Source organism: Chelon labrosus, assembly GCF_963514085.1.
Source record: "Chelon labrosus genome assembly, chromosome: 19".
Taxonomy (NCBI): domain Eukaryota; kingdom Metazoa; phylum Chordata; class Actinopteri; order Mugiliformes; family Mugilidae; genus Chelon; species Chelon labrosus.
This window is the reverse complement of record NC_140352.1, coordinates 25,557,279-25,572,047: the sequence shown is the minus strand read 5'-3', so window position 1 is coordinate 25,572,047 and position 14,769 is coordinate 25,557,279. Positions and strand designations below refer to the sequence as shown.

At 39.8% G+C, this 14,769-nt stretch overlaps 1 protein-coding gene across 2 annotated transcripts in view; it reads left to right on the top strand.

Moving 5' to 3' along the window:
• Window positions 1-11,982, top strand: part of mtr (5-methyltetrahydrofolate-homocysteine methyltransferase) — a 56,071-nt gene extending 44,089 nt beyond the window's left edge. The window contains exons 27-33 of one of the 2 annotated variants that reach the window (XM_084567712.1): window positions 914-989; window positions 2,000-2,155; window positions 5,847-6,046; window positions 6,220-6,420; window positions 8,387-8,579; window positions 9,352-9,464; window positions 11,448-11,982. In XM_084567712.1, coding sequence (XP_084423838.1) covers window positions 914-989; window positions 2,000-2,155; window positions 5,847-6,046; window positions 6,220-6,420; window positions 8,387-8,579; window positions 9,352-9,464; window positions 11,448-11,543 — 1,035 coding nt within the window. In that variant the 3' untranslated portion in view covers window positions 11,544-11,982. The remainder of the gene's footprint in view (window positions 1-913; window positions 990-1,999; window positions 2,156-5,846; window positions 6,047-6,219; window positions 6,421-8,386; window positions 8,580-9,351; window positions 9,465-11,447) is intronic. The other variant, XM_084567711.1, reaches the window with a different exon arrangement.
• Window positions 11,983-14,769: the final 2,787 nt, after the last annotated feature.

Sequence of the window (14,769 nt, the reverse complement as noted above, 5' to 3'; positions counted from 1 at the left end):
TGGGCCGACTGGGTGGAGTTTGCATGTTCTCCCTGTGTCTGGGTGGGTTCTTTCCGGGTACTCCGGCTTCCTCCCACCGTCCAAAGACATGCTTGTTAGGTTAATTGGTGATTCTAAATTGGCTGTAGGTGTGAGTGTGAGTGTGAATGCTTGTCTGTCTCTCTGTGTTAGCCCTGCGATAGACTGGCGCAGGGTGTACCCCGCCTCTCGCCCGATGACAGCTGGAATAGGCAACAGCAGACCCTGCGACCCTTAACAGGAACAAGTGGTTACAGATGAATGAATGAATGAATATTTAATGTGTACAAATGCTTCTGATGTTTTACTCATCTTTTGAGGAAAGTGTTCTGGCCTTCTGCATCATCTCTGGTTTGGCAGTGCTGCTACTTTTTCTGACTAAACACAGTCCAAAAAACTGTGGCTATGGCCAGATTTTATTTGAATTTTTTGCATCTGGCCTTCCTTAATTCACTAAGGAGAAAAAAATAACAAATAAAATTCTGTCATGCGAAATGACATGTGATTTACCTACTGGAGTAGAAAAGTGTCTATGCTATAATGTACTGTACGAGCAGAGAACTGAGATGTTCCATATAAGCCCTCAATTAATATTAAGTTTTACAGACAGAGAGGTGTTTTCAACTGACAGAAGTTAAGAGGCAATCTCATAAAGGTACATGATATTTAATGATGCTTTATGCATTTTTTTGTACTCATGTAATATTTCCTCAAGATCAACAGATTTATTTATTTTTTTGTACGTTTCTCTGTTTTGTTTCATTGAAAAAGCTGATATTAATGATATTGGTGGCTGGATTGCGTGTTTGCTAGTGTATTTTAATGTAGACCATAGTTGGTTTCTTAATGAATCAAATTCTCTCTCCATCTCCCTGTGTTTTGTGCATGGCTTTAGGATCGTCGGTATCTCTCTCTTTCCCAGGCCAGAGAGAAGGGTTTATATTCAGACTGGCTCTCTCTCCCCAGACCAGGTGAGGTTTCACAGAAGAATTCATGAGTCGTTAAAACTAAATTCCCAGATACTCCGACACATTATATGTCATTGTAATCAATGTGGGGTGTTTTTATATTAGATTCTATAAGACTAACTTTTTAATAAAAGTGTCCAATATGTTGTGCAAGATGGCAAGAAAGCAAAGATATGGCACAATCAATTTAAAGGGGAACTACCGTTTTTTTCAACCTGGCCCTTATTTCTGGCATAAAATACGATCGTTTACTTACCAATATAACTTTGGTGTCATTTGGAGTCATTTGGACGATATTTAGATCCGCATATATCCATATAATGGGAGTGACTGGGGAGTGACCAATATTTTGTTATGATACGCTAGTGCCATTACCCGTTTAGTCTGGATTTATCTATATATCTGTTATCTATTCGCGAACGTGCATCGGTTTGTTGTTCTTTGGCCAGCTGTTCCTCTCTCTGCCTCCGCATCCTCCTTTTAACGAGCTCCTCATCCGTATACTCTGGCTCAAAACGGTAAGGACATCCACCATAAACAAAGTCTTTGTCCACAACCTCAGAATCTGAAAAATATTCAGCCATGTTGCAAAAAAACTAGCAGTAGCAAATTACAGGTAAGCACCCCACGCAGCGCTCAGAGATGACATCATCCAGGTCAGAGGTTAGTAGGTCAGTCTACAGACCCCGGATGATGTTAAAGGGTAACTCCGGACTCAACGGGGAATAGCACTATCATATCGAATCATAACAAAATATTGGTGAAATGAACGAGTTTCGCAGCAAATAATGCGTTGCAGCCTCTAAATAACCTCTATATGGATATACGCAGATCTAAATATCGCCCGAATGACTCCAAATGACACCAAAGCTATATGGGTGAGTAAATGATCGTATTTTATGCCAGAAATAAGGTCCAGGTCGTAAAAAACAGTAGTTCCCCTTTAAGTGGTGGAAGAAGGAACGTGAGTGTTCAGGAATGTCATATTCCTTCTGTTTGTCTTTATGTTTTAGTGCGTCCTCAGTTCTTGGGCACTCGTGTGTATGAGTGGAACAATTTGAAGAGTGTGATGGCCTTCATTGACTGGAAGCCTTTCTTTGATGTGTGGCAGCTGAGAGGAAAATACCCCAACAGAGGATTCCCCAAGATCTTCAACGACAAGACTGTTGGTATGATCTTAAAATTTTGAAATCTTGGGTGACCATCCTTAAATCTTTTCGTATGTACAAATGCTTCTATGAATGACGGTGAAAAGTAAGTATCACGGTCGGGAGCACTGTACTAAATTAAAGACAAAAGGCAAGGGACAGACAGGAAGTAAAGAAAACTGATTACGAAATAAAACAGGAAACATACAAAAAAAAATAAAATTCAGAACATTCAAAATTCAGCACCATGACAATCAGGTCCGCTATCCAGGTGCACTCTTCAGTGGGCCAGCCTTGCCCAATTGGTTCTTCAGTATAACACAACTGAATCTTCAGAGGCTCTGAAGGGACTAGTGAGCATCAAGGCCACGATCCAGGTTGAAACATCAAAAATCCAAGAGTACAACAGAAAAATGGCCACAAAGGATTAACTACTATGTAAATGCCTCAGGCAACAGAAACCCGATGAGAGTGCAGAGGAAGAGGCGCAGACAACCTGGAGGGATAAGCCCCTACATGGCATGCATCCCTGTCAGATTGAAGTAGCTGATAACGAGAAGACCTGCCACTGGATGGAAAAGGCTGGACTTATAGACAGTACAGAGGCACTGATCATGGCAGCACAAAAACAGGCCCTAGGTGCAAGAGCCATAGAGGACAGGATCTACCAGAGTAGATCAGACCCAAGGTGCAGACTGTGCAAAGATGCCCCTGAGACAGTCTAGCACATAGTGGCAGGATGTAAGATGCTAGCCGGGTCAGCGTACATGGAGAGACACAACCAAGTGGCTGGAATAGTGTACAGGAACATCTGCACCCAGTATGGAATAGAAGTACCCAAATCCCAATAGGTTGTATCACAAAAGGTGGCTGAGAACAGCAGGGCCATGGTTCTGTGGGACTTCAGCTTCCAGACTGACAAACAGGTCCTGGCTAACCAACCGGACATGGTGGTGGTAGACAAAGAGCAGAAGAAGGTGGTGGTGATAGATTTGGCGATACCAGCAGACGGCAACATCAGAAAGAAGCAACACGAGAAAGTTGAAAAGTACCAAGGGTCGAAAGAACAGCTGGAGCAGATGTGGAAGGTCAAGGCGAGCGTGGTCCCCGTGGTAGTAGGAGCACTCAGGGCAATGACACCCAAACTGGGGGAGTGGCTCCAACAGATCCCAGGAACAACATCAGAAGCCTCAGTCCAGAAGAGCACAGTCCGAGGAACAGCTAAGATACTGTGCAGAACACACAAACTCCCAGTCCTCCACCAGAGGACCCGAGCTTGAGGATGACACAGATACCAACCCAAGATGGTGAGAGGGACGCTATATATAAGTTTAAAAAAAACTCCCCTCTTGCCCTGTCAAGATGTTTACATATACTGTGTGAAAAGACACATAAACCTTTTTTCCTCACTGTCTGAAGTTAAATCAGACTAAACCTCTCCTGTTTTAGGTCAGTTAGATTACTAAAATTATTTCTATTTGCTAAATGCCACAATAATGAGAGAGAGGATGTCTTAGAGAATTTTTTATTACTTTTTTCAAAGTCAGAAGTTTACATACACAAACATTACGATGTCTTTAAACAATGAAGGAAAGCCCTGATGATGATGTCATGGCTTTGGAAGCTTCTGATAGGTTAACAGGCAACATCTGAGTTAATTGGAGGCACACCTGTGGATGTATTTTAAGGCTACACCTCAAACACACTGCTTCCTTGTTCATCATGGGAAAATCAGAAGAAATCAGCCAAGTTATCAGGAAGAGAATTGTGGTGCTCCACAAGTCTGGTTCATCCTTGGGTACAATTTCCAGATGCTTGAAGGTGCCACGTTCATCTGTTCAAACAATTATACGCAAGTATAGACACCATGGGAATGTCCAGCCATCATACCGCTCAGGAAGGATACGGGTTCTATGTCCCAGAGATAAACGTGTTTTGGTTTAAAACGTGCAAATCAACCCCAGAACAAAAGCTAAAGACCTTGTCAAGATGATGGCTGAAGCTGGTAAGAGAGTGTCATTCTCCACACTGAAACGAGTCCTGTACCGACATGGACTGAAAGGCCACTCAGCGAGGAAGAAGCCATTACTCCAAAAGCAACATAAAAAAGCCAGATTACAGTTTGGAAATGCACACAGGGACAAAGACCTTAATTTTTGGAGACATGTCCTGTGATCTGATGAAACTAAAGTGGAACTGTTTGGCCATAATGACCATTGTTACATTTGGAGGAAAAAGGGGGAAGCTTGTAAGCCTGAGAACACCATCCCAGCTGTGAAGTATGGGGGTGGTAGCATCATGTTGTGGGCTGTTTTGCCGCAGGAGGAACTGGTGCACTTCATAAAATAGACGGCATCATGAGGAAAGAACATTATGCGGAAATATTGAAGCAGCATCTCAAGACATCAGCCAGGAAGTTAAAGCTTGGGCACAAATGGGTCTTCCAAATGGACAATGACCCTAAGCATACTGCCAAAGTAGTTACAAAGTGGCTTAAGGACAACAAAATCAATGTTTTGGAGTGGCCATCACAAAGCCCTGATCTCAGTCCCATAGAAAGTATGTGGGCAGATCTGAAAAGGCGTGTGCGAGCGAGGTGGCCTACAACCCTGACTCAGTTACACAAGTTCTGTCAGGAGGAATGGACCAGAATTCCAGCAGACTATTGCAAGAACCTTGTGTACCCAAAGTGTTTGACCCAAGTCATACAGTTTAAAGGCAATGCTACCAAATACTAAGGTAATGTGTATAAACTTCTAACTTTGAAGAAAGTAATAAAAAATTCTCTAACAAATCCTCTCTCTCGTTGTTGTGGCATTTAGCAAATAGAAATAATTTTGGTAATCCTAACTGACTTAAAACAGGAGAGGTTTAGTCTGATTTAACTTCAGACAGTGAGGAAAAAAGGTATATGTATCTTTTAACACAGTGTATGTAAACATCTGGTTCAAACTGTATATGTGTATGTGTGTATATATGTGTGTGTGTGTATATGTATGTATGTATATATACATATATGTATGTATGTATATATACATATATGTATGTATGTATACTCATGCACTGACTTTTGCCGATTACACTGATGCACACTTCAGAGCTCGGCTAATGGCTACCAAAATGGAGGAATCGGATGAAAGCACGTTGCTAGGACTGATGGAAGGTAAATTTAATTAAAAAAAAAAAAAAAAGGTTTGCATTCCACTTTCCATTTCCATTCAGTCGTCTACTAAAATCCACTTAAATTAAAAAAAATGTTGCTTTTTGGGGTAAATATTGTTAGGCGATTAAAATCGACATTAATTAATTACAAAGCTTGCTTACTTACTTACTTACTTACTTACCTGCTAACTAACTTATCCATCCATCCCTCCCTCACCCCTCCCTCGGGATATACTGCATTTTTTTGTGTATGTACTGGTACTATATGCAATGACAATAAAGCCTAATCTAGACTGAGAGGCAAAACTTTAAGGTATCAGGTTCCTCTCCTGTGAATCTAACTCCCAGTTTGTGTTTGGGATGCAGATAAGCTCTACTTTTAAGGATAGGCTTAAAACTTTCCTTGTGTGTAAGGCCTCTAGTCAGGGCTACTATAGGCCTAGACTACTGGGGTCTTCCCATGATGTACAGTGTAAGTTAATTAGTAAAATGTATATGCTGTAAAGTAACTACTCCACTATAAATGAGTATTTTTGACATAACTGTGCAGGTTCTGAAGCTAGTCGACTCTTTGATGATGCCCAGCGACTTCTCCATCAGATGATTGACAGCTGTCGTCTGAAGGGACGGGGCCTGGTGGGCTTCTGGCATGCCCAGAGTGATGGGGATGACATCAGAGTTTACCAAGATGATGTCATACAGTGCAGAAGCACCAAGCCCATTGCCACTTTCCATGGCTTACGGCAGCAGGTGAGGGACTCAGCTTGAAGTTGTGTGTGATTTACACATACATCTACCTCATAGCAGCAGGGTCAGCTGGACCTATTCACTTTATTGTAGATTAAAGCAGACATTTATAGTTTGCATTACCATATTTCAACATACACACAATTATTTTTTTTGTTTGTGTGTGCGCACTGCAGGTGGAGAAGGACAGCAGCAGTTCAGACCCCTACTTGTGTCTGTCTGACTTTGTAGCCCCGCTAGATGGTGCTGTGACTGACTATATTGGGGTGTTTGCTGTGGGTGTGTTTGGAGCTGAGGAGCTGAGTCAGGAGTTCCAGGCTCAGGGTGATGACTACAGCAGCATCATGATCAAAGCTCTGGCTGACCGGCTGACTGAGGTACTGTGTGCAGGGTCTCCTAGCAACCTGGAAAACCTGGAACTCTTTGACTTTGGACAGTGTTGTGTTCTGAAAAACTGACATCCTAGAACAGGGATGGGCAACCTAAATGATGGAGGGGGCCACAATTTTTCATCAACACTACCAGAGGGCCACATAGAACTACACACTTAACCAGATATGATGAAACTGCCATTTTAAATATGTTTGTGTATATGTTTATTGAAGCAAACAAAAAACACTTATTGCTATTTCTTTCTTTCTTTTTTTTTTTCAGTGCAAAGGGCTCATGAAAATAAAACATACAAATCACCATCCATCTCAAGGATGGCAGAAAGCTACACAACAGCAGACAAACATTAATTGCAAGAACTAATTTGTGCAGTTTCACACTAAGAAACAGTTTAACATTTTCCCTGTATACCCACTCTACCTCACCACTACCAGCAGTGGGCACTGGTAAAAAGTCACTGTTGTTTGCGCACTTTGGATTTGAGGTCCACTTTGATAGCAGCCCTTGCAGCTTCAGTATACTTCTCGTATTTAGCTTTGTGCAACGTGTTGTAGCAGCAACTTAAATTGATATCTTTCATGGCAGATAACGTCTCTAAGCACACTAAGCACATAGGTTTGCTTTTAAATTCTGTGAACAGATAATCTTCTTCCCATTTCACCTGAAACACACACACGATTTTCTCGATCAAGTTTTCTCTTTCCTCGCTCTTAGCCACGGCTCAACGTCTCTTCTTTACTGGTGGAGAAGACCCGGTGGAAGCGTGCACGAGGCGGCGTCTGCATTAGAGGCGCTATCTAGTGTCCAACTGTGTCATTCAGTGCTGCAGAGGACACAATTTTATAATTTTCAAAAATTAATCCAAGGGCCACTTCGAGTGAGGTCGCGGGCCGCCAGTTGCCCATCCCTGTCCTAGAACATAATTTTGATGTTCTTTCAACAGCTGGCAACTAAGTTTAGGGCTTTTATATCCAGGAATGAAATTCACAACATGATTACCCAGATTACTTGATTAAAAACTAGTTTTAAGTACCATGTTAACAGAGCAAATGCTATGATATATTTTTTTGCTTTCATAATTAAAGGTTTCCTTACAGTGGGTTTTAAGCACTTTTAAAGTTTTAATCTCTAAAAGCCTATGATAATAACACAGTGGATCAAAAGAACTGACAAGGTATTTTCTTATACTATTGTAAGTATTAATTTCTTAAAACTTAAATGGCAAATTTCTCTCTAACTTTTCAGCACTACTTATAGTTGCTCCAGAAATAGAAACTTCAGTATCATTAGCAATTAAAATTAACAGACACAGTGTATTTTAAACCAATTTTCTGTCCATAATGAAGACATTAGTTGGATTACAAGGCAAGATCAAAAAGGCCGGGCATGAGACACATTCATCTGCGAGAGCGTGTAAATGAGGAAGTGGACTGCACATTGCTGGAAAAAAGTTTAGCGGAGGCTCTGAGTTTGGAACCACTATGCTAGTAGGGAGTACATTAAACACAGCTGCAGCCAAGACTCATTCAAATTCTGAATTTCAAAGATAAAAATGTTTGTTTTCAAGCTACCAGGATCAAGGGACAGATTTCTTACAAGTACTATCCATTGAGGTTTTATGAGGGCCTGGCAACCATAGTGGATATATGGATATTTTCTCAGGCATTCATACTGTTTCCAGAATATAAAGTTATATAGACATTAAATACAAAGAAATTGATCCTGTATTGTTTGTATGTACAATTTAAGAATTTTCATCTAATTACATGCAAATAACAATATTTCATTCCTTTATTTTTTTAATTGATTACACACATTAAATGTCATATTCATGCATAGTTATTTGTCTGAGACTGTTTACCATGCTGGAGCCTTTAACCATTTTCTTCAACATGAAGGCCAGCACTCTGAGCAGCTTTTATCATCAACTTTACTTGTCACCTCCTCATTTAGGCTATTGCTGAGGATCTTCATGCTCGTGTGCGTAAGGAACTGTGGGGCTATAGCACTGATGAGGCTCTGCAGGCCTCGGACCTCCACAGAGTTCGATACCAGGGAATCAGACCTGCAGCTGGCTACCCCAGCCAGCCTGACCACACAGAGAAGACCATCATGTGGAGCCTGGCTGGCATTGAAGAGAAAACTGGTAACCACAATACGGCACCAAACACCTGTCTATGACCTAACAGGCTTCCATAATTATTTGATTTGTAACAAGATCTGGTTAGATTTTGTCCTCCCATACTGCATAAATTAGTTTGTTCTTACTTACTGTACCTCTCCTCAAGTCGAATTACGAGCTCCAAGCGCTCTTTAAATACTGGCATTTATTTGCACTTCATGCCAAACATCACATTCTATCAGTGCAACATGATGTGAGAACTCATTGGCAGCACTGTTCATAAACCAAGCCCAAAATACTAACATGGACTCCACAGTATCTTCAAACATTGTTGACAAAGTCTCTTTACTCATGGCAGTGTTTAGAACACAGGTAATAATCACCTAACCCTGTGACCCTACCTTGAATTATTAAGATTTTAAATGAATGCATTGTAACATAACGTAACATTCTTCTCACAGAATTTCAGTCAGTTTCTCAAGTGATTTTTTTTTTCAAAGGGAAAACAAATTAATACATTTCAAATTCATGACACTTATCACTACTGATGTAGTTATCATATCTTCAAAAGTTAACATCTGTCAGATGTCAAATGTTGTGGTTCTTGTTTTTGATCCCGGACACTAAACAATATATGCTTCCTTGGTATGTAGTTCCCTTGTTAGCAGTTCTTGGACATATTGTGTATTATGTAGTTGTGCATGTTTTTGTGTTAAGGCAGGGGTGTTTGTTTTCCTTTTTGTATACTTTTTGTATGTATATGTAAAAACTGCATGTATGTGTGCTGTGTGTGAAGGTATTGGTCTGACGGAGTCCTTGGCCATGACGCCTGCTGCCTCTGTGTCTGGACTTTACTTCTCCCATCCTCAGGCCTCATACTTCGCCGTGGGAAAGATCACCAGGGAGCAGGTTTAAATAATCATCCACATCTTAAACTACCATAAGTCATTTAGAGAGAGTGTTGGTTTCAGTGTTACTTCTTTGCAGCTGTGACACACCAAGCCACTAATTGTCATCGCCTGGTGTCTGTTTTGAACATCTCAGACCATAGTTTATTGCAGTGTGCCCTGCAAAGTTATCACTAGCTGGACCCCGTTTTTGCAGCTTTTCATTTTAGTAAGCAATTTGGGTCTTTGGTGGTTTGTGCAGTTGTGAGAGAATATGTTTTTATATATACAATGCTGCTTAAAAGTATTTGCACTCCTCAGAATGTTCTACATGTCTGTATAAAAATGACTCAAAACATAAGGATTTTCACAGTTCAACTAAAGATTTCAATTTCCAGTCCTGACAGTAGACGAAGAGATCCCAATCAAACAAATGAAATACAGATATTACGCTTTTGTGTTTGTTTATTCAAGCAAATAAATAATTTGTACAGATCTGTGGGTTGCAAAAGAATGAGAACCCTGGTTTTCAATATCTGGTGTGACCCCCTCCCCCCTTGTGCAACAATAACGGCTAACTTTGGTCTTGTCTGTCCAAAAGAAAATTTACCAATAGTCTTCTGGCTTTTCCACATAATGTTTAGCAAACTGCAGACAGGCAGAAATGTTCATTTTGCAGAGCATTGGCTTTGTCCTTGTTCAGTGTTCACCTGATGGTGTATTCATAACCATCAACATCAGCTAATGTGAGAGATGCTTTTAGTTACTTACATGTTGCCCAGGGTCATTTCTGACCTCTCAGTCTTACTTTTGAAGTGATCTTTGTTGGTTGACCACTCCTGTGGAGAGTAACAGTCGTCTGTCATCGCCTCCATTTTTTTCCAATCTGACTGTTGATTCTATTCTTTAGAGGTGGATTTCTGAGGCGCTCGGAAACCTTGTTTCCCCGTGCCATCTTGCACATTTTCTGAAGATGAGAATGGGATTTAAAAAAACAAAATAAAAACTGGCACTGAACCACACCTAAGTGTAATTAGACTGATTCTGAACACAGATGGACTCTGATTTGGCCTTGAAATTAACTTAGAATCTTAGAGATTCACTTAGTTTTGCAACCCATATATACATGTATAATATTACTACTTTTTTCCCTTTCTCACTGCCACCAGCAGTACCACTGAAGAACTGAGGTCTAAAAAAAGCCAAAACAAAGGCCACTGTATTCCCAACCATTAACAATTATGATAAGGAACGTTACAAACTTTCTTCAGTAACTGGAAAGGGAAAAGGCAGTTCACCAACAACTGTACTACTGGTTGTACACTGGGAAAGCCACCCCTTTTGTATTTATGCACTCCCCAACATAACCAAGGAGGGAACCGGTCAGACTCATCTTCACATATCACCAGTCTATCTGTTAGTTGGGAATACTCAGCACCACATCCAAAATTCTCAGGACTCTGTTAGCAAGGTCAGCAAAATCAAACTGGACCCAGACAAAAACATGATATCCAGTGATGTCACATTAGTAACAAAATAGAAAAGCCTACTGGTTGAAGGTTGTGGATCAAACCTGAGTCAAAAGGAAAACATAAGAGATGGAAGCTTTCACACACCAGTGTAGTTGACTACAACAACAGATTCAATGGATAGATGCGTCTGTGAATGTAAAACACTTTGAGTACCAATAAGAAGAAAAGTGCTATATAAAAACAAGGCCATTTACCTACTTATCAGGCACAAAATAGTCTTAACATCTATTCCCATAAAGTGTCAGCTCTATGCACAACTTCAGTCTAGAGTTGAGAATCTTCACAGACACTTTTGGCCTCATTTTAAAATAGCCTGCACTAGGGACAGTTAGGCAAACAGGAATTGGAACAAAAAGTGCAGATGAATATAAACTAATCTCACAAATAAATAACACAGATAGGAAGAATAATCCAAATGCTACCCTGGACAAAATATCTGGATCAACTTGTATTCCTTCTGTTCTTGTCTGCAGGTGAAGGACTACGCCAGGAGAAAAGAGATGAGTGTAGAGGCTGTGGAGAGATGGCTGGCTCCGGTCCTGGGTTATGACAATGAGACTAATGTGTGACCAAGACATCAGAGTAGATAATTATCAGGTTTACAATCCAGCCAGGTTGTTACTGGGGCTGCTAACACTTGGATTCGCTGACATTCTAGAGTAATTTACTTCCGTGTAAACACAAGGCCTTAGGATTTTACACCTAATTTTTAATTGTCGATTTCAGAATATGTCACTAAAAGTATTGTTTTTGACAAAGCTTGTACGCACACAAATGCATTTTGTGTAGTAATAAATAACAATTAATAAATAACAATATAATCACTTAAATGAAATCCTCATTTTTTAAAAGGAGAAATCTACCAAATGTACATTTGTGTTCAAAATAATAGCAGTCCAACATCACTAACCAGGTCAATCGCTGTTTTTGGTAGAAATGATATTTCTACAGGGCAAATAATTTACTAGTAGGTGTAGTAGAGTAATGGAAATCCAGCAGGCCGCTATCTTAATGGAATTGTTTAACATTTGAAGACTTGGTAATTTGCTTTTTTTTCTGAAAATGAGGATTAGATTGTTTCCAGTTAAATTCTCTGTTCATCTGAGAGATTGTTAGCCTAGCAATTTGTGCAGGAATAAAAGTATTAAACCCCAACTTATCACAGCCTTGGAAAGGCAGTGAAAAAACAAACAAGTAGGATTTAAATCAGAAAATATCAAAGAATCAATAATAATGATTACAGATGTGGTCTTACAGGAAGTTTATTACAAGGCAAAAGATTTGCTGCCTATATCAGAGGTTCTAACGCTTTTTAAACTATAGATTCCTATTTAGCTCGAGTACTAGGCCTATCCTTCTGGAGTAGGGGCTATGATTTGTCATGTACTACCAGATGGCAGAAGACAAGGTTCGTACACATTTGAAATTTCAAAATTCCATACTTTTTCCATACCCTAATTTCCAGACTTCTCTGTAAAAAAAAAATCAAATAATTTGTGACATTTCAGTAAATAGATGTGTATTATTTAAATAAATTATGCAATTAGTCATTTGTTTTCCTTATTCTGAAAATGTATGTCATTACGTCACCAAATAATTTCCAGAAAATTGTAGCTAGGTAATGTAGCACATACAAATGAATTACGACCAAACCCAGATCAATTTAGTGCACTGCATTTATTTTAAGTTGCACAAAATAAAAAAATTTTTAAAAAAAATTATAAATAATACATTAAAAAAAGGGCTTTTGAGACCTGCATGCATAAAATGTAATAAAATAACAGCAGGTATGACATTCAGCTCACTTTTTTGATCAAAAACCCACTACAAAGTGCTGTGAGAACCATTGAGGGACTGTGAAAAGGAACTTTGACAGACACAGAATGTGGTGCAATGCCAAATGTTGTCAGGTAAGTTGCCTTGTCATCCCCACAGGTGAACTTTGAGGTAATGTTACTGTCTAGAAACAAACATAAGGCAGAAAATTTCACTGTTTCCAGCACAGCTGTTGAAGGATCCATGCTTCTCAATGCCATCAACACTGTAGCCATGTTACATCATATGATTATTTGCACAGTTCATAAATCAACAGTAGTAATTAAAGTAAACTTACAATAAACATGGCTGGTAACATAGACATGATTAATTTCATGATGTAAACATTTGAATTTAACATTGGAAATTACCTAGTCTGTTTAGTAAAACAAATTCAACGCAGATAAGCCCAGAAGTTATAGCCTAACGCGCTGATGCTAAAGGTACTTACTTTATACTCTTAATTTATACTCGTCATACGACGGTGTTGCTCTACAAGTTTAGCAGATGTACAAGCTAACAACGTATTAAATCGCGAATGTTATGAACTTTTGCTATATTTAGCATGCAATCGTACAACCGAGTACAAATCAGTTCCTTTACTTTAGCTCATTTGGCTAATGGGGTAGCCCGCCACTCGCCAGCCACTGCAACAGCGGCATTAATACAGCTAACATCAACTAGACATTTCAAGGATATACATTTTCATGTTCTCACCATTCATCACTCGGTGTGTGGGCAAGTTCATTTGATGTAGTCGGACTTGGTCTCAACCTGGGTTGAGACAGAAACGCTGTGACTCTCGCTGCAGAGGATTTCACATAAAGTCTGCATTTCGCCTTCTTTATCCATCAGGGATCCTTAGCCAACTAGTCTTTATATTTGGGATTTATGAGCCAGTTGTCAGAGAATTTACATTTACCCATTATGAGTTCTGTCAACGATAATACAAGGCATTTTGTTTAGCTCGCTCACGGACAGCGTGGACATCACCTTTCCGTCGAAGCAGCAGTAAAACATGATGACACCTGGGCGGGCCTTAAAGTAGGTTGGAGGAAGACAAGAGCAGAGGACTGGGCATTCTACGTTCATTCATGGCTCTTACACAAACATCCTCACAGCTGTGCTGCCAAGCGCTTGAAACCAGATCGATCCATTTCTTTTTTTAGATATTCTTTTAGATATATCTTTGCTCCCTAGCAAATAGAAGCCTTTTTCTTTTCTGGTTAGTCTCACTGAGTAATGGTTCTCTTAAGGCTACACAGCTGTTCACGCCCAATCCCCTGAGTTGCCTTCGCACATATGGAAATGCTCTTAATTTCACTATTAAACATAGCCCTGAGTTCTACAGTTGTTTTTCTTTGATTTGATTACACCACTCTTAACTCAATTTTAGTAGTTTCTTCAATCTCCTTAGATGTTTTCTCTGCTTGATGCATGCCAATGATTTGACCCTTCTCAAACAGACTAACATCTTTTCCATGACCATGAGATGTGTCTTTCAACATTGTTTAAGAAAAGAGAAGCTACTCATTGCATCAGTTGGGGTTAAATAACTTGTTGCCAGCTGAAAAATAATTGCCCATACAGTAATTATCCAATAGGAGGCTCGTATCTATTTGCTTAGTGAAATCCAGGTGACAACTTTTTTTTGTACTATACTATTATCAGTCAGGCTGTTTGCTTTGGAGAAGGAGAATGATTAATCCCCTGTCTATTTTATTTAGTTTGTGGTGGCAGTACAAGAATGGTTTGCTTACTCCAGAGCGCTTTTGTACTGTCTTATGCATACATTGAACATCAATAGCTTCCAGGACATGTGCGCAAGAGGTTCCAAACCAGTGCAATCTCAACAAGCCCTCTCATTCAAGAGCCAGGCCACAGTCCTGGAAATGTTCAAGATTGGAGGATCAACCCGACGATATAGTTTTATTGTCCACACACCACCAATTGTTTACCATAATGCAGACACCTCCCCTC